The 19,653-nt window shown below is 24.6% G+C and overlaps 4 protein-coding genes across 5 annotated transcripts; 3 read left to right on the top strand and 1 right to left on the bottom strand.

Moving 5' to 3' along the window:
• Positions 1 to 3,910: 3,910 nt before the first annotated feature.
• On the top strand, positions 3,911 to 6,860 carry LOC112602745 (protein takeout-like). The gene is made up of 6 exons (XM_025350987.1): positions 3,911 to 4,247; positions 4,307 to 4,399; positions 5,160 to 5,310; positions 5,549 to 5,682; positions 5,745 to 5,894; positions 6,666 to 6,860. The coding sequence occupies exons 1-6, from the start codon at positions 4,148 to 4,150 to the stop codon at positions 6,815 to 6,817; spliced, it is 780 nt and encodes a 259-aa protein (XP_025206772.1). The 5' UTR covers positions 3,911 to 4,147; the 3' UTR covers positions 6,818 to 6,860.
• Positions 6,861 to 7,194: 334 nt separating this feature from the next.
• LOC112602744 (protein takeout) lies at positions 7,195 to 13,603 on the top strand. The gene is made up of 6 exons (XM_025350986.1): positions 7,195 to 7,535; positions 10,766 to 10,858; positions 10,934 to 11,081; positions 12,826 to 12,959; positions 13,027 to 13,176; positions 13,326 to 13,603. Exons 1-6 carry the CDS (start codon positions 7,415 to 7,417, stop codon positions 13,478 to 13,480), a joined length of 801 nt encoding a protein of 266 aa, XP_025206771.1. The 5' UTR covers positions 7,195 to 7,414; the 3' UTR covers positions 13,481 to 13,603.
• Positions 13,604 to 14,844: 1,241 nt separating this feature from the next.
• Positions 14,845 to 16,853, top strand: LOC112602512 (transcription initiation factor IIE subunit beta). 2 transcript variants are annotated; one of them, XM_025350605.1, is made up of 7 exons: positions 14,845 to 14,988; positions 15,446 to 15,542; positions 15,630 to 15,746; positions 15,814 to 15,979; positions 16,068 to 16,268; positions 16,365 to 16,538; positions 16,604 to 16,747. In XM_025350605.1, the coding sequence occupies exons 2-7, from the start codon at positions 15,481 to 15,483 to the stop codon at positions 16,745 to 16,747; spliced, it is 864 nt and encodes a 287-aa protein (XP_025206390.1). In that variant the 5' UTR covers positions 14,845 to 14,988; positions 15,446 to 15,480. The 2 variants fall into 2 exon arrangements, with proteins under 2 accessions (XP_025206390.1, XP_025206391.1); XM_025350606.1 differs by lacking the exon at positions 14,845 to 14,988 and having other exon boundaries at positions 15,481 to 15,542; positions 16,604 to 16,853.
• Positions 16,807 to 19,627, bottom strand: LOC112602511. Its single transcript, XM_025350604.1, has 8 exons — positions 19,551 to 19,627; positions 18,255 to 18,381; positions 17,949 to 18,074; positions 17,757 to 17,877; positions 17,593 to 17,702; positions 17,205 to 17,345; positions 17,000 to 17,131; positions 16,807 to 16,941 (listed from the first exon to the last, which is right to left on the bottom strand). The coding sequence occupies exons 1-8, from the start codon at positions 19,625 to 19,627 to the stop codon at positions 16,807 to 16,809; spliced, it is 969 nt and encodes a 322-aa protein (XP_025206389.1).
• Positions 19,628 to 19,653: the final 26 nt, after the last annotated feature.

Raw genomic sequence — 19,653 nt, 5'->3', positions numbered from 1 at the left:
AGTTTTATAACTTATTAATCATTTTTTATTATTAAGGCTAGAATTTGTATGCATTAGAATACTTTTTTCTTATTTAGTTCAAAATGTTCAAATACATAATTATGATTGTCAGTTATATCTATAATTTTACTCATATTGAATTAAATGTAACAATTTTTACTTCGTATATTTTAATCAAAATACATATAATTGCAAATATAGTTTTCGAATATTTATTTAAGAAAAATTTATAAAACATCATGTAAAAATCTAAAATTATTGTTTTATTTTATGTAAGTATATTGTTTATAAACTGATATGGTCTGTATTACATTGAGTAAAAGACAATATTTTTTCTTGGTAGGTTTGTAAACTATGGTTGTTCATGAGTTAATTTACTAATCATTAGTACGATACGTGTTTAAATTTAGATACAAAACTGTATATTCTGTACGTGACATTTTAATGTAACATTTATATAAGCAATATCGAATAATGCTTAAAGTTCAAAGTAAAGGTGATTTTAGCTATGATATTTTATTGAAGAATTGTCAAGAGAAATTTTCAAAACTGATGGAAAAATGTTTAATTGCGTTATTTGCAATCAATTTTTATATAAAATTTATTTAATGTGTGATAGAATTTATATTTTTTCTTATATATATTAATGTTTTACCATTTTTTATTGCGTACGAGTATCTTAGTAAAAATCCTAGCTCTAATTAATATTATTTTATATTTGTAAATTGTTTAAAATAATTATATTTTTTTATTAATTGTTAACATGAATTATTTTTAGTTACTTTTTAATTAGTTTTTTATTTACAATAATTGTTTAGAAATTATTATACTAAAAATAAAAAGTTGATTGAAAATTATAAAGTTTTGTTAAGTTAAGATAAATGTGTTGTGTTGATTATCGTGATTAATTTTGAATAATATTTATTGTTTAGTGATAAATAAGTAATATAAAATTATGTCATGAATGCATGAAATCAAGAGCAAAATTATAAAAACCCAGGTAATTAATTCCGTTAAAATCAAATTTTATGTCATTCATGAGTAATATAGAAAACTAATAACTATTAACATATTCAATGCCCTAATAGCAATTGCTAACGACATAATGTCAGTGAAAATTCTTCACGAATTTTATCTCATACTAGTTACATATGTAACTTAGGCACATGTTAAATATGATAAATTGGGTTTTTTTAATATTATTAAAAATTATACGCTGAATATTTTATTACGTTCGAAGAACACCGAGGGCAAAATTATATTAGATATATATCATGTATAATTGCATTGTTGTTTGTCACATTAAAATGTATTTATTTAATTTTTACATTTATCATTGTTATTATCGTATTATACAATCAGGCTGTAATAATTAATAAGAATAAGTGAAGTTTATTAGAAAGACATGATTAGTGGCTTGTTGAAAACATAAAGCGATCATCCATAGATGGTACTTTGATCAATCCGAAGTTGAGTTTTTATTTCAGTAGTATTTACGTAAGATTAACTAAAATAATATAAATTATTAATGTGTACAAGAATATTATATCATATTAGTTTATGTTCTGAATGAAGACTAATGTATATATTGGTGAAAATGCGTTTTAATGACTTTAAATTTAACATAAATATTATTCTTTGAAATATCTTATTTTAATTTATCTACTGCTTATATAAAAAATTTTAAAATATTATCTAGTATTTTATAATTGTCATAGTGACACACAAAAAAAAAAAGAACTTAACAATAACTTAAAAAATAAATGACAGTTATGCTTTAGGAGTATTGAAATATAAAAATAACACTTTAAAAAACATCAGGAAATTATAGTAACACCAAGTGCGTATTATATGTTAGAATATAATATTTGTTTAAAAAAATCAATGTATTACTACTAAAAAGCATAATATTATTCAGGATTGAAGTATTATCTTAAAAATCTTACAAAAATACGGATGACTGGTATATTTTAAAAAGTAAACAATCTTTATAGTTTCTATTTCTTTACACTATCACACACCATAACCTTGAATGTATTTTAGGTGATTAAAATAAGCATTCCTCAAACGTCATATTGTCGGATGATTATACGTAAATTGATATACTTATATAAGAAACATATTCCTTTAAGATTTCTATTTTCGTTACAAGAATATTAAGTAGTGCAGTTTAATACCTTCATTAGACTCCTATTTAGTGTATTTATGGATACGATACATTTAACATTTTCGTAAATATTTTATTACTTTTAATAAAATAAAAGTTCTCCCGAGATGTTGTACATAGATTTAGAAAAAAATTAACGTAAATTAATGTTCATTGGTTATTTGAAATATTTATTTATTAAAACAAATGAGAAACTTAAACTCAATTTATTTATTTAAATAGTGCTTACGTTCCTCTAAAAACCTCAGAATCGTTTTTAAAATATGATAGTTGTAATTTGTTATAAAAAAAAAAAAATAAATAAACAAAAATTTAAGTACCTACTGTTTTTGTATAACTAAATTGGAAATATACTCATATACAATGGTAAATGTAATTACAATATTACGTTTTAATTTTCTGTCACTGAATACTGCTATCCTTCTTTTGAACATGAATAAATGATTAAAATAAAATAAATAAATATAAAATAATAATAATTTAATTTATGTTTTCAATTAATTCTAGAAGTAAATCATTTCTCTGTTTAAAAAATTAAGTTTAATGATATCACTTAAATCTAATTTATAATTTTGCTTTTCCCACAAATTTTTTGTTCAAAGTCATTATCTTTATTGGTTCTTATTTAAATATAGGATAGTAATTACAATATAATGTAACATTTAAAAATCCTTTAAGTAACGAAGGAGTAAAGTAAGGAAACAATATTCTTTAACGTACTTAAATAATACTTATTTATAATAGAGAAAATAAATTAGATATTTTAATTGGTTTAAATTATATAAGTTATATTAATTTTATTTTCAAATCTACAATCTATGTGGGTAATATGGTGATAGAAATTAAACACTTAGACCAGATTAAAATATCTAATTAAGAAAAACTGTTTTCAAACTAATCCTTTACGGTGATACGGTATTGTCCGAGATAAATTAAATACTCGTGGATTTTTAATGTAAACTGCATAAATTATTAATACAACTGTTTAGGTTGTTTTGACCGAATATAAAAATATAAAATGTAAATCTAAAATGACTTAAATTATACCAAACAAACAAAATCCCTTTGTAAATACTGTTTAAAACAAAAAATTTAAAACTTTGGTTTCAAGATGCATACACAAATTCCTTGAGTATAACTGTATAAGATTACCTATGTACCAAATTTCAGAACCACGAGCGCAATAGACTTAACTGTGAAACGTAGAAGATTGCTTTTATATACACACACAAACATTACGTTTTATTAATATAAATAAGTTAAAATATAAAAATTCAAATACCTACTAAAAACTAACATTTATAACAAAAAATAATTGATAAATAATTATACATTATATAATAAATATAATATATGTAATATGTATAATAATATAACATAAAATAGGTACACAATTATAGATAAGACAGATATTGCTTAAGTTAAAATAAAATGTTAACGAAATTATGCTTTCATAGAAATTTTATACTTATAAAATTGTAATTGAATATAATCGGGTGATTAATAATAGTTAATATATTGTTACAATACATTACATACGTTTGAAATTGTATTACAATTTTTAAACAAATATGATAATGCTTAAAATATTTGAAAACAGAATTTAATTTTAAAAATGTTTAATATAACTAATGATTTTTTTCTAGACAACTAAGTTTGTTTTTATTTTTTAATTGTTTAATTCTTTATAATAGATAAAATGACACGTCTGTCGCGTGAAAAACGCGGAACTTAACTAAACCAAAATCTTAAATAAATGTAAACAACAGTTATAAATCATACACATGATCTACAGTTAATATACCTTTGTTAACGCGGAAAACTTCAATTGTTTTGTATACAATAGTTTTTTGAGTACAAAACAGTTTAATAACATGTTTAGATTTAGTATATACCTACAGACTTGCAGATTATTATTTAAGTGTTTGTACTCTTACTTGATGTTGGAAGAGCAAAGACTAGATTTTTAAATTCAATAAAATGACGAATAGTAATTTTAATTTGTATTTCTTGGCACTTGTACTTTATATAACTAACATACGTTCGGAAACTGATTTATATACACAGTCGAGAAGACCACGTAAGTCTAATCCAAATAATATAGTAAAAATAATTAAAATAAACAACATTTTTTTTCAGATAATATATTACGAACATGTCATCGAAGTGATCCAAATTTGAACGACTGTATAAAAGGTGCCATCGAAGACCTAAGACCGCAATTGGCAAGAGGTAAACCATTCATTTATTGCTATTTATCATGTATCAATAATGATATTAAAAATACGTATTACTATTTCCTTTTAAATAATGCATAGTCGTAAGCTAAAAATAGTTACATCAAAAAAATACTCATATTAATTTTAATTTTAAATTATGCTATTAACCATAAACATATAATATAGTATATCGAGTTATAAATGATCATGGTTTAAGACTATTGATTCATCAATTTTCATATGATTAATCGTCTTCATATTTTACATAATTTGAATATCTTATTTCAAATTAACCACTTTACACATTTTGAATCGTGAACATATTGTGCCTTCACATTTTTCTCTAACAATAATATTAATAACAGCATTAATTTTAATGATTTGTAACGAAAAATTTTAAAAAAAATATGGCTTACTCATCATCTAACTTCAATTACATTATCACGGTAAAATAATAGAACAGAAATATTGATATTATAAAACAGATATTAAAATACTTATAAAAAAAAAAAACACGTGATTTAAAAATATGTACATGAATATTTGGAATTCTAATTTACATATGGTATAAAACCGATAGAATTAATACTCGTAACGATTAGGTAATTTTAAACGATTTATTTCTTTGAAAATCTTATATCCATGAAATTTATAAATATACTGAGGACTAAAATATAATTTTTTGTGAACCCGATAATTACTTTTAATCAACTTTGTGTTTTAAACCCTTTGTTACTAGTATTAATATCTTTATTCTAATTTATTTTTATCAGGAATCCCAGAATTGTTTATACCCTCCTGTGAACCACTTTGCATACCTGAAATTGTGATGAACCAAGGTAACAAAGGAAGTGTCAGTGTACAATCAATTTATCGAGATATTCGTGTGTATGGTCCAAGTCAATTTATTTTAAAAAATGTCAAGTAGGTTAAATATATTTTTTTATAGTTAAAATTCTATAAGAAAATATTTTAATTAAATGTTTATATTTTCAGTTAACTTTATTTTTTAAAACATTGTATTTTTCATAAATCTAGTATATTTTTTAGTTAACATTAAAAATAATATAGCCTATAATCTTTAACTACAAAATGTAGTCTTTCAATTCTAAATACACATGATTAAATTGCGTTTTATTATTTTACTATGATGATCATTCAGAGTGGATTTGGAAAAAGAGAGAATTCGAATAAAAGTATGGTTACCTTTTCTGCATATGACAGCCAATTACACAATCGAAGGCAGAATTTTAATGTTACCCATTTCTGGAGCTGGTCTAAGCGAGGGAAATTATAGTAAGCCATTTTAAGCATATTTTATTTTTATTGTATTTAATTTTGTTTTCCTGATATTTTAGCAAATATTGAAGCTAATGTCCTCGTTCAATGTAATACTATTCAAATTGGAGGTAGAAAACACTTCAATGTTCAAGATGTAGCCATTGATTTTCAAATCGGTCATGCAAGTATTTACCTCAGTGACTTGTTTGAAGGCGACAGGGAACTAGGTAATACTTATATATACTTAAAAATTACTCGTAACTGTAATCCACTTAAGTTATCTCCATATAATATCAATTCAACTACAAAATAAAAATACAAAATGTTTTTAATTTATCACATTAATTATTTATAAATATTTAAATATTTTGAAAACCCCTATTGAACAATTATTATAAAATATTTATGCCCATTCACATAATTATTATATAATTTATACACGAAAATCTTAGTTGAATTATAATTTAAATTTAAGTGTTGTATATTTTTTATATTTAACAAAAAAATCAGAAAATTTCATTTTAAAGAAAACTTTTTAGATTATTTTTATGCATCTTTTGCGTCATAAGCGCATTATAATAAGACTTGGCAAAAACAACTTAATGCGTAACATTGAAAAATCAAAATAAATACATTAATTTAAAGTAAAATATTTTTAAAACACATAATATTATTTTAATTAAATTAAATTGATTTTTAATAATTGTGTTCGCAATGTATAAATACATAAGACATAGGTAAATACAAATACAATAAACATACTAAATATGCATAACAATTAAACCTACAAAAAAATTTTTATATTTAAGTCAAACAATAATAATGTATTAATAGTATTATCATATTTACTTTTTTTGTATAATAAAATTTATAATCTGACATTTGTACGGAACATGGATAGATATAATAAAAAAATATATATGACTTATGATATTTACAATTTACTTTTCATAGTATTTATTTAATTTGATTTGATTTTTTTTTTTTTTTTTGCTTAGGTGAAGCGATGAATACGTTTTTAAATGATAATTGGAGACATGTTGCTCAAGAATTCAAACCTATTCTCGAAGAAACAATTGGTGATTTATTCAAAAAATTCGCCAACAAACTGTATCACACATATTCATTAGACGAATTACTACCAATTTAAGTAGTATTGTGTATTAAAAAATAATCAATAAATGATGTGTAAATATTTGGTGTCATTTTTTAAATTTTTTGTATTTATATTTGTATTATTATTTATTATTTGTGTCATTTAAGGTTTTTCAATTATAACAAATAATACGTTTAACCACATTAAATACTTGTTATATTATTTTTAAAATTGCATCTTTCGTTATACCACGTTACATAGTATATACTCGATAATTCGGTATTAAAAAATAATAATAAATGTATATATATTATATATATGGTAAACGTAAACCAATCAGACGTACCGAACGGCGGACGGCGGACGGATAAAAACTTTCTCTGTCGACAACGTTCAAACTAGTCTTCTTCGGCGCTTGTAATATTACGCCGGTCACAAGTATTACGCCAACATTCTGTGTGTCCACTGTCGAGTACGGATTTGGTCTGTTTTATTTCCTTCTCTCAAACGATTTCTGGAAGATATATTTTGTATAGGTTTTGTGTTTCAATCGTCGTTTGTCATTAACGCACATACAACACCGTATATCCGAAAAGCCGTAATCACAATACACCTGTAAACAACATACAACTCTGTGAACTACCTAACATAATGCTGCTTATTACGGCAATAGTCGTGTGCGCCACAACCCTTGGTTGTATAGTGATGATTCAAGCCACCAACAACCAAAAGCCGATTCAACAAGACCAGATACCGCCACTTCAAACCGCTCGTAAGACTTATTTATTGTAATTATTATTATTCATTATAATTTTTCCAATGGATATTAATTCACAGTTGTATTTTAACATTATTTGGTTATTGGGGGGCACACTTTATTTTCATTTGAGTGATGATATTTAATTCTCAAACTTGAACCAAGTTAACCTGACAAATCACTTTTTCTATATGCTCATATTATTTTTAATTTAAAAATATATTGCGACATCAAAATCGTATTTGGTGATCAAAATCGTGTATCGTTATATGGATCGAATTCGATCTTCCTTCTAAAATATAATATACAAATATATTAACATTAATTTTAATTTCTACTGGTAACTACCATACTACATGTAATTCAAACGTACAAACATTCGATTTGCATCTTCTCGGACCTCGGGTAAGCTGCTGCATATGCCTGCACGTCGATTATCAAGCAATGATAAAATATTTATGTCATACATATTATTCAAAAGAACTTAAAAATTAATGAACGAAATAATAAGTAAATAATATAGAACATTTTAATAGGGTTTACCAAGCTCAATATTGTTACTACTTACTACTACTGCCGACCCCGAGTGGCATTTCGCAACAACCCCGCGCGTTCGTAATTTCTTTAAGCATTCCACGCACGAATTTACTTCCTAAACAGGTCAAAAACATTCGGTTTACACATCATAACGCACAAGGCGACAACCATTGACTGGTGCCTGACTAGGTCGTGTACATCATAAATCATCGATTTTTATTTTCCAGAGTTGGCTCCTGTAATTCTGTTAATAAAATAATATACCTATAATGTTTTATTTTTTTGACCGCCTAATGCCTAAATAATAATAATATACGGATTACATAACATTCTGTTAGCAGCACACATCCCATACATCATACACATAAAATTATACTCATTAATCATTATATTATTATAGATATATAGGTACTGCAGAATTTATGTACACACTACATAGATGGGTACGTATAGGTGCTACTACAATAACATGAGTAATAACCATGTAATAACCAATAAGTAATAAACCAATAGCGAATATTTTAATATTATGTATATATAAATATTAGGTATATACATAGTAGTTGTAGTCACCGCGCGATCGCAACCGTACACGATCGTGTCCCGATCGAATTATGTAAGAACGAACGTTTATTTTTTTTTTGCGACGTGTGTATATAATAATAATATACGTGAACGTATAATAGTAGTTATTACTTGTTTGTTTATTATTATAAAAAATCGCCTTGGAGCGAACATATTATTATTATAACCTGCTGTTGCCGCTGCTAGTCCGGCGATCAACCCATTAAGTAAGCGCCCTCATTAATGAAAGTACGTTCGAAACGTCTGTAATAAAAAAAAATTTCCTATTTCTCTCTCACTCATTTTTCTCCTTATATTTTATGTGATCCCGCTCGGTCCCAGTGAAAGCGAACCACACGTGTCCAACGACACCGTGAGTTTGTAGCAATAGTAATTTAAAGATTATTACCTATACTATCATAACCATACATATATTACATACGTAATTATATATTTAGCTATATACATCGTATACAGTTGATTATGCGGATGAAAACGATTTCGGAAGACATGATACCGAAGTGGATTAAAAGCATATTATAAAAATATTAACATTACATTATATAGATACCGTAAAACAAACGTAAACGCTTTTCGATGTTTCTATTTATGTAACGACTAAAAACTCGGTGCAGAATATTTCGATCATCGAAATACTTATAAATATAGCCAGTATACGAACTGCGGGGTTATAAACACAAAAATGTGTATGTTGAATAAAGCGTACATATATACCTATAATAATATTGTATGATTACCTACTACCTACAGGCAACATTACGTTAATACTTACAGAGATGCTTTAAGACGACTATTCTGCACTACTAAATTACACTCTTATAAATATTTAAATAATAAACAAAAAATCAGAATTCACCTTCACGATTCATCTCTTATAACTCAATTTCAAATTTAGATTCAATAATCATTTATCATTTCACTAATTTTCTTTCTTCCGTTCTAAATAATTTATCACTGAAGGTATAGTTTCTCCCAAATCTATTTTTGTTCGATAATATTTCCACACTTATAATTATCTTCATTATTAACTCCTATAATTCTTTCATTAGCTTAATTTTCTTTTATAATCTTTCATATAATTAACTAGTGTTGTAATCATTCATAATATTTTATTATTACATAAAATATGTATATCCATTGTTGAGCTACAAGTTATAACAGAAGTCAAAAATTAGTATTAACTAATGGACAATTATTAATAAAATAAAATAAAAAGATTTTATCGATTATCGAAAATAATAATTTAAATAATACTGAAGTGTTTTAAAAGTTTTTACGGTAAATACTTCTTTGATTACATTAAAAGATTAAAATTATTTGATGAAAAATTCTTATTTTACGTATATGAATATCCTAGTTCAGTGAATTTTAACTTCAGATACTCATAAAAAATATTTATGCATTAACAATTAAATTATATTCATTATTCTTATAATAAAAACTTACGTATAACTTTATACTAAATTTTCAAACTTAGGATATACAAAATACTAAAAATTATATGAATTTCTAAGTACACGGTCTATTATTAAGTTATAAAAATTTTACTTTAAATAACATTTGAATTTATTAGATCATTGTAAAGTAAAATTAGCAAATTTCAGAATTTTCGAAAATAAAACACTTATAAAAATTTACTGTAGAATTATGCTCAAATTTTTTTCATAACTAATATTTCTCAACTAATGAAATCCCATATTTTGCATTTTAAAATATTTTTACTATACATAATATATACATTTTTTTTAAATTTTTAAAACAAAACAGAAAATTTCAAATTTGTAAATAGCTTAAAATTTTTTTTAAAGATAATACCATGTATAGAAAATACTAACAAAAATATTTTGTGAAAATTTCAAGCATCTAGACTCAAGAGTAATTTATTTTTAGATTACAATAAATTAAGAAAATCGATTTAGGATTTTACTAATCTAACTTGAATCTTTATAATTTTTAACAATAAATACATTATAGACACAAACTATAAAATACATTATTTACCATTAATATTAGCAATTTATATAAATATATATATTATGACTCCTGACATTCTGTCAGATGTCACTACAATTGGCAATTAAAAGATTTATTGTTTTATCAATTTTTATACTGATTTGTTATAGCTGTTTGGTTAAATGCCTGCAAAAAGAAAGACCCGAATTTGGACGAATGTATCTGTATGACTTTTCAAAACATGTTTCCTTACTTGGCGAAAGGTAAAATACGTATAAATATAATGTAAAATAAAAATCAATTATTAAACTTTATTTTAAAATATTACTCTGGATTAGGTATACCGGAAATTGGAACCAGACCGTTCGAGCCAATGAATATTGAAAAAGTGTCTTTAACTAAAGGCCAAGGTGCCATAACATTATCCGGAGCATTCACAAATCTTATTGTCCACGGACCAAGTAATACAACTGCTCTGTATACAAAGTATGTTAATTTAAAGAATTTAAAATAGAAACTACGAACTATAAAAATATTATTTAATGAATAATAATTTCAATTATTTATTAAGTATTAATTATAATGATAATATAATAGTAGATACGCATATACAATAAAACCTTTATTGTGTGGAATTGCACGGGGCCAGTAAAAATTTTCGTTTTAGGCAGGTTTCCATACAACTGAATAAAAAGGAAAATTCCGTACCAACAGAATTACAATATTCCGCATGATTAAGATTTAAGGTTGTAACATTTTCAAGCTAATAATAAAAATTAAAATATTGAAAATTAATTAATATCAAAAAGCAACAATAAATTTTAATTTTAATTAAATTATTACATAACACATGTTAATAAGATATTTCAAAATAATGATATATTAAAATTTCAAAAAAATTACAAAATTTGAAAAAACATATTTAGTATAAGTATTAATTAAATAAAGTAAGCAGGTTTTAATACAATCCAAAATTCAAAAATTCGTGTAAAGTTTTTTGTCTGGTTTTTTTCTCTAACAATTAACAACTTAATATAACTTTCATTTTTTCATTTAAACTTAAACAAATCTTTGAAGACATTGTGAGAACAAATAAAACGAGATAAAACGACAGGAAAACTACGACTACGGTGTGATAATAATAACTAATAAGCATTGATGATATAGATTCAAGATAAAGTATTATTATCTATCGATACATATTAATTTCTGACATTATAATTTTTTATTAATAGCAAAACAAATATAGGTATCAAGAATATATTTTTTGTTCATTTTATGGTATGTTTTTCTGTTTGTTAAAGGTGTACTTGATTTATGGGACCAGAAAATATAGCTTTCCGTTTTATATTAGATAGGTTCCGTTTTATCAAGGATTTAAATCTATGTTAAATTATAGAAATCTGCTGGGATCATAATAAATGTTCACACAGAATAGGATTCCGTTTAATCAAGGGTCCGGATAAGACAGGTTTTACTGTAATAATATAAGTAGTAGAAACAGAAAATTATAAAAAATATAAACATAAATACATATGTACTCGTAATTATTATATACTAAATAAATCCAAAATTACTCTATTTATTAAATAAATTACATTACTTAAATTAAATTAATTTCATTAACTGTAATAAAGTTTAAGTTGCTATAGCCTATAATCAAGAATAGCTATTTTACTTCAATCGCCGTAATATTTTATTCAATGTAAAATACAATTATTAACTTATTGTTAAATTAAATCTTTTTAAATATTCTTAGAAAAATTGTTATTTAATAATTGTTTAAAACAAGAACCATTTTACTCTAATAATTATATTGTATTTTTCGATAGTACCTGTTACCGATTTCAATTTTCAATCAAACTTTTGTCTTGTATAACATAATAACGTCATGCAAAAATCTGACCAATGTAGCTTCTTCGCTCCTAAATAAATCAGGCTACAAATCTATAATATATAATATAGTTAACATATATATATATAAATAATTATAAAATCTATGTTTTAGAGGTAGGTAAGTATTCAAAATATTTCATCCCGTGACTTCATTATCTCTTTACAATATTTTAGTAAATCCCAAATTATCAAATATACAGAAGATGTACATTTGTACAATATTCAAATGTGTTATTTATTAAATGAAATCCCAAAAAATATTTTGGCTATTGTTGCATGCATTTGAATTTAAAATTCACATAATATACAATAGGTAACAATTGTGTACTTTTAGGATGGACTTGGTTAAAAATCGTCTAGACATTGGTCTATTCATACCAACAATCAAAGTAGAATCGAAATACGATCTGAAAGGAAATTTGTTATTATTACCACTGGTTGGTGTAGGTGATGCTAAACTATACCTGAGTGAGTATTAAATAAAACGTAAACTAAAAACGTTATGATATAAATATTATATTTGCTAAATTTTTAGAAAATGTAACTACGCACGTACAGACAAAAATCTACTTCCCAAAATATATGAACGAAACTGTGATGGTGGCTAGCAGTATGAAAGTAGACTTTAATTTAGCTGCAATGCGAGCCAACTTTGACAATTTGTTCAACGGCAATAAAGTATTGGGTTAGTAAAATCTTATAAAATTACTTAGCTTTAGTAAAACCATAATACACATATGAATCACTATAAATATAAAAAGGGACATGTCAACGATTTATGGTATTGTTCAATTATCAAAATGTCCCGATTATGATTTCTTCTTTTCTTCACAGGACGAACTGTTAACACGTTTTTGAACCAAAACGCGTTGGAAGTGGTAAACGAACTAAAAGAAAATATAGGTGAAAATCTATCAACTATATTTAAACAAATTATGAACGATGCATTTAGTCACATACCAACAAAACTGTGGCTTCAAGATGATTAGTTGGCTTATGATGTAACTATATTATATTGTGAGCATTGTTGTACATATAGCCTATTTCGAATTATTTTAACGTATGTATTATTATTATATTCGTGATTCGTAATGAATAATGATAGTTAATTAATTATTGTATTTTGTACTTTTTATTTCCATAACCATGTTACTATTTGTATGTATTACTATTATTAAAAATGTATGACGAGAAATAAAAATCAATAATATCTATGCCTTCCTATAAATTCTAAAACGAACAAACTAAAATTTAACTGAAATATATTAAATCCTTTCACTTTTCTATCAAGTTAAATTCATGTGATGAATTGCTATTGTATGTTTCTAAAAATTGACCTTCACAGTTGCAATAGAAATTATTATTACATCTGACATAATTTATGAAACGATACGACCATACAAGTATAAAATATTAATACACATCGTAACTTCATGTTTATTAATACAGGTAAATTGGTAAATACTATTTAGTATATATTTTGATATTTTGACAAGTAACAATAAGTGACAACATTAAAATAGGATAGTAAGATAACCTAAATTGAAGTATACCACATACCTACTATAAGAGTGTAAGTACCGACTATAATGTGTTTAAGACAAATAAGCTAATATTCTCACACCATAATTTATATCTATTTACCAACCATTGGCACAAATTTTGCATATATTTACTAAAAACCAATTGCCAATTGTTTATAATTGATTTGAAAAATATAAGTACCTACATATATATAGTAAAAAAAAAAAAAACTATACAAAAATTGCTTTAGATGTTTCGTGTACATAATTTAATTTTTCACACATACCTTAAATATTATACATAAATATATGTATATATATATATATAAATATTTAAATAAATGAAAAAATAGAACCGTCACGTTCAAAGTTTGTCGGTACAAAGAGACGTGATGCCTCTTCTTCGTCGCATTACATTATATAAATATACAAAGAACTTATAATATATATGTTTTGAACACATGAATAATATTGTGTCAATTACTTGACAAACATTGATAGTTAAATAGGTACGTTGAAATAAATTTAAATCATGACAATGTTTTATGGGTATCACAATTTTAAATAGTGTTAACTTTTCAAATAGATGGCGCATCAATAGCTAAATTTTTCCCTTCACATACTCTGTCATGGCATAGGTACAACCACCTCGGTTTAAGCCATAGAATACTAATGTTACATGTTTTAAGGTATATGTATATCCGTGGTAACAACACCGTTGTCAGTCCTACTATCTTTGTTCTTGATGATAAAACATTACAATTTGATATTATTTAGATTAACTATTAAGATAACAAATGTATACTAAACAGTCTAAACATTAAACAATAATCATCTACTAAAGTTACAACAACAATTTTTAATGTTTGTGTTCTCAAATTTATATTTTATATTCTCAACTCTAATTAACAAGTAGTAATTGAACCTAATTTCATTATAAAATAAAAATTATATTATGTAATGTAGAAAAAATAGTGAGTAAATTATTTTATTTTTTATTCCAAATGAGGGTAATTTATGTGTTAAAACATTTATTTTACTTTGAATTATATGCAGTTTGTCATCATTATTCTGTGATTTGAATCTAAAATATTGTTATATTAAATAGGCTATCAGTTCCAATCTTATTCTTATTTTTAATTATTTATTTCTGATGTATCAATTTAGCTGGGAATAAAGTCTGTGGAATACCATTTATTAACTAATATTTCTTAAGCATGAGCTTAACATTTAACATTTACATTTTTATAGTTTGATAAAATAACTCAAAATTACACAAAATAATTATTAATTTTCAAACTTACCTCTAGAGTCTCATAATAAGACCTAATTAATAAAATAATAATAATTTGTACAATCTATGTTTTAAATAATACGCAATTTAAAAATAAGATAATCAATAATTTACTTATATTAAACTTTTAAAATTAGGTTTGTTTGCTAAGTCTATTTCTAAGTAAAAAAACATGGATCCAGCTTTGCTTAGAGAAAGAGAATTATTCAAATTAAAAGCTTCAGCTATTCCTGTGTAAGTATATCATTATTATATATTTATCTTATTCAAACAATGATTTTAATGTAACTATTAACTATTTATATTATACTGTCATTATAGAGTTGAAAAAAGATTAAAAGAAGACACCAGCAACAAAGATGATATTAAAAGGAAATCAAAACCATTACCATCTATGCCCAGACCACCTTCACCACCAAATGCTTCAAGTTCATTAAAGTATTAAGTGTTTTATATCGATTTAATAAATATAAATTTATCAACTAACACTTCATTATCACTATAGTAGTTACAAATCATATGGACAAAGTTCTCAATATAAATTTGGTGTACTTACCAAAATAGTTAAGTATATTAGAGCTCGACATCAGGATGGAGATGATCATCCATTAACATTAGATGAATTATTAGATGAAACTAATCAATTAGACGTTGGAACTAAAGTAAAAACGGTACGTATGATATGTATTTATTATGTTTGTATCACAAATTAAATACCCAATTTGAATAATCATTTTTTTGTTCATCATAATTGTTTAGTGGTTAGAAACTGAAGCACTGCCAGGCAATCCAAAAATTGAACGCACATCTGATGGAAAATATATGTTTAAACCTCCTTATAAACTTAAAGACAGAAAAGCTTTGTTAAAGTTATTAAAACAACAAGATTTGAAAGGTTTAGGGGGAATTATGTTGGATGATATTCAAGAATCATTACCTAATTGTGAAAAAGCTCTTAAGGTAAAAAAATAAATACTAATTAAAAAAGTTATGTTGTACATCTTATTTATAGAAAATATTTAATTATTATTTAATATATATTTATTTTTATTAAAGCACCTACAAAATGAAATATTATATGTTTGTCGGCCTGGAGATAAAAAAAAAGTTATGTTCTACAATGACAAATCTGCAACTATTGATATTAATGAAGAATTTAAAAAAATGTGGAGGAGTATTGCAGTAGAAAATATGGATGATGAAAAGATAGAGGAACATTTGGAGAAACAGGTTTATTTACCACAAAATTAAATTTTAAAACAGCTTACTAAAATTATATATAATTTTTTTTTTAGGGTATAAGTTCCATGCAAGATAATGGTATTAAAAAAGTAAACCATGTTAAACGGAAAAAACCAGTGACCAAGAAAAGATTATCTAAGAGACCAAGGGATAATGAACATTTGGCAAATGTTTTGGAAGATTATGATACACTGTAATCCTTTATATAAGTATGTTTATTCATTTTATTGTACATTAATAAAAAAAAAATTGTATACTAATGATTTGTTATAAAGTGCTCAATTATATTATTAATATTCAAAACAGCTTTTAATCGTAGAGGTATTGTTCCTAAGCTTACTAGTTTATCCGGTCTTTCGGCTTCTTCAATCTTAGTAAGACTAAATAATTCCTAGAAAAATGACAACAATATTAACTGAAGTTTTAAAGCTAAAGATAAATCAATTTACCTTGTGATGTTTGTCCTCATTGGCTTTTAACAATTCATATCTTTTATTATTAAAGATTAAAACAACACGTCCGGATCTATAATATTGAACTTTACCTATTGGTTTTGTCTTAAAAACAGCTTCTGAATCATTCTGGAATTCAAATTTTTTTATTTTTTAACTGTTACATAATATTTGTATCAGCCATTGGTATTTCAATAATTACTTCAGATTTTAAATGGCCGTTATATTCCATTTTTATAGGTGTTTCTGGTTTTAATTCAACAGGTATTTGATCATTGTTATAATTTTTGCTTAGATTATTATTTGCAGTCTTTGGTTGAATACTAAATGAACTGTCGTAGAACTAATAAAAATCAATTAATTATTATATTAATTAAATTAATTATAGTTTATAATAGATAACACACTACAATAGAAAACATTGTATTTAATAAAAAGTGAGTATTGTTAAATTAAGTTTATGATAATAAGCTCTAGAGCACGTATAATATTGCTCTAGAAGCAAAAACTAGCAATTATATTATTAGATTATCGATCAAACTAACTTTTAATATATTTTAATAAATCAAGTAGTAATAAGTAGAAAGTACCTGCAAAGTAATTAATAATTCAGGAGAAATTAATTCATTTAATGAAGGATAAATATTCTTCTGGTATGGATATTCTAGATTAATTTCTGACTTAATTTGTGGTATCCTATCTAAAACAAACATTTAGATCATTTTTAAGTTAATATCAGTATATTTTTGTGTACCTTTTCTTATAAAAGGTAATCGAACTGGTCCATGAACCTCATCCATTGGGTCATCCATATCAAATTGATTATTTTCAAACATTTGCATTTGTTGTATGCTTTGACAAGCTTCTTTTTTTACCTAAGTAAATTAAAACAGATACTCCAAAATTAAAATACTCAATACAAACTAAATATCAGTATAATGCTCACATAAGATCCTGAACTGTTAAAACTACCATGATTTGAATAAGATCGAAAACCAGATGATGATCCCATTCGTGATGAACCTGACCTACCTTGGCTTGTTGAACTCATGTTGGAAAACACACTTTGTATCTAAAATAGAATCTAATTTTATAATTCTATATTATAAACAAATAATAATATTAATAATTAAATGTTTTTCTTCTTTAAAAATTATTTTTTAAATATCATTTTTGTACACATATTTTAAGAAAATTCTTTTTAAATATTAAGTTATAATGTTAATATTTAGTGATCAAATTAAATACAAACCTGAGTTGTAGATCTTTCTTTAGTTTTTTTTTGTTTTTGTGTTGATGGTAATTGAGCATTTGAATTAGCATCATGTTCAACTTTGACCTCAACCTTGGATAGTTGATCTGAATCCTTGGCTACAATTCTACAAAATAATTGTAATATTAAATATTATAACTTATTGAAAAATTGTTAATTTTTAATATTTGTTATTATTATACAATAAGTAAAATTAATTATTAATAATTATTAGATTGCATGAAAGTTTGTGGTTGAATGAATTATTTTGTAAGTAATATTTTTAAATCGCAACCACATCAGTTATTTCAGGATGTCTCATCGAATATACTTTCAAAACTTTAGGTCTTCAACTAGTGGATTTAAGAGGGTATCAAATTTGAAGTATAGGTAAGTACTTCAACATTATTAGTGAATAGAGTTTAAAAGGATACATAGAAAGAGGATTTAATGACTTTAGATTGAAATATCTGGAATATTTTAGCATTTAATGGTTATGCGATTCCCAAACTTGTATTCGATAGTTCTACGATGGTTTAAAAAGGAACTTGTAGATAAATATTTTAATATTTAAGTTGGTGTTTTTAGACATTAGAATATATATAGCCACCTATATCTACCATTTAGTAGTTTTATTTTTGTATTTATGTGTGGTATCCAGATGAAGCAATAGTCAAATGTTACTCTTAAATTATGAGTACTTTATTGCAGTGGTAAAGATAAGTGATTTAAGTATGAAGAAGTATATTATCAGAGTTATACAGAGAAACTACAATGCATTAAGTAGCTTTTATTAACCTAGAATTTAAATTCATTGTACCAAAAATATAAGATCTCTGAGTGTGTTTGTATACATCAGCGTATCACATAATTTTTAGGGATCAGTATATAATGAGAACAGTATTTTTAATCAGCAGTCTCCTATGATAGTGTAGGTTTGAACACATAAGCAATGCATACATTTAAAAATATAAGAACAATACTACTCCTTAAAAGTTAAAAAACACACTTTTCGATTCCAGTAATGGGAGTGAGAGTAATGCCTGATCGCTCAGAAATGTATCATTCCTATATTTACAATTTTATTTGAGAAGACATTTTGACAGTGAAAATAAAGGTTACAACTTAAGTGACTTAGAAATAAAATGTACTAAAGTATTGATTCCACGCGGATTTCAATTATTCTATGCTTACCCTACATCCAAAAATAAACTAGTACATTTATTATTTTCTGAGAATCTGAGACATGAAAAATATAATAATTATAGAAAATTGTCAGTGAAAATATTAATTTACCTTTTATAGCCTAAATTTGGAGTAAACGAAATTTTTGCTGCCCCAAATTTGGGCAAATTTTTTGAACGTTTGTCCATTTCAACTTATAAATGGTTCAGCAGTT

The sequence above is a fragment of the Melanaphis sacchari genome, unplaced genomic scaffold, assembly GCF_002803265.2.
Source record: "Melanaphis sacchari strain LSU unplaced genomic scaffold, SCAv2.0 Contig8_pilon_pilon, whole genome shotgun sequence".
NCBI classification, from domain to species: domain Eukaryota; kingdom Metazoa; phylum Arthropoda; class Insecta; order Hemiptera; family Aphididae; genus Melanaphis; species Melanaphis sacchari.
Note: the sequence above shows the minus strand (reverse complement) of the source record. Positions and strands in the feature narration are given on the sequence as shown.

Coding starts and splice junctions, on each gene's coding strand:
- LOC112602745 (XM_025350987.1), top strand. CDS start 4,148: ATGACGAATAGTAATTTTAATTTGTATTTCTTGGCACTTGTACTTTAT. Junction 4,248..4,306: donor TACACAGTCGAGAAGACCAC/GTAAGTCTAATC, acceptor ATTTTTTTTCAG/ATAATATATTACGAACATGT. Junction 5,895..6,665: donor TGAAGGCGACAGGGAACTAG/GTAATACTTATA, acceptor TTTTTTGCTTAG/GTGAAGCGATGAATACGTTT.
- LOC112602744 (XM_025350986.1), top strand. CDS start 7,415: ATGCTGCTTATTACGGCAATAGTCGTGTGCGCCACAACCCTTGGTTGT. Junction 12,960..13,026: donor TGATGCTAAACTATACCTGA/GTGAGTATTAAA, acceptor CTAAATTTTTAG/AAAATGTAACTACGCACGTA. Junction 13,177..13,325: donor CAACGGCAATAAAGTATTGG/GTTAGTAAAATC, acceptor TTTTCTTCACAG/GACGAACTGTTAACACGTTT.
- LOC112602512 (XM_025350606.1), top strand. CDS start 15,481: ATGGATCCAGCTTTGCTTAGAGAAAGAGAATTATTCAAATTAAAAGCT. Junction 15,747..15,813: donor AATGCTTCAAGTTCATTAAA/GTATTAAGTGTT, acceptor TTATCACTATAG/TAGTTACAAATCATATGGAC. Junction 16,539..16,603: donor AGGAACATTTGGAGAAACAG/GTTTATTTACCA, acceptor TTTTTTTTTTAG/GGTATAAGTTCCATGCAAGA.
- LOC112602511 (XM_025350604.1), bottom strand. CDS start 19,627: ATGGACAAACGTTCAAAAAATTTGCCCAAATTTGGGGCAGCAAAAATT. Junction 17,346..17,592: donor AATTATTAATTACTTTGCAG/GTACTTTCTACT, acceptor GATTTTTATTAG/TTCTACGACAGTTCATTTAG. Junction 17,132..17,204: donor ACGGCCATTTAAAATCTGAA/GTAATTATTGAA, acceptor TTTGAATTCCAG/AATGATTCAGAAGCTGTTTT.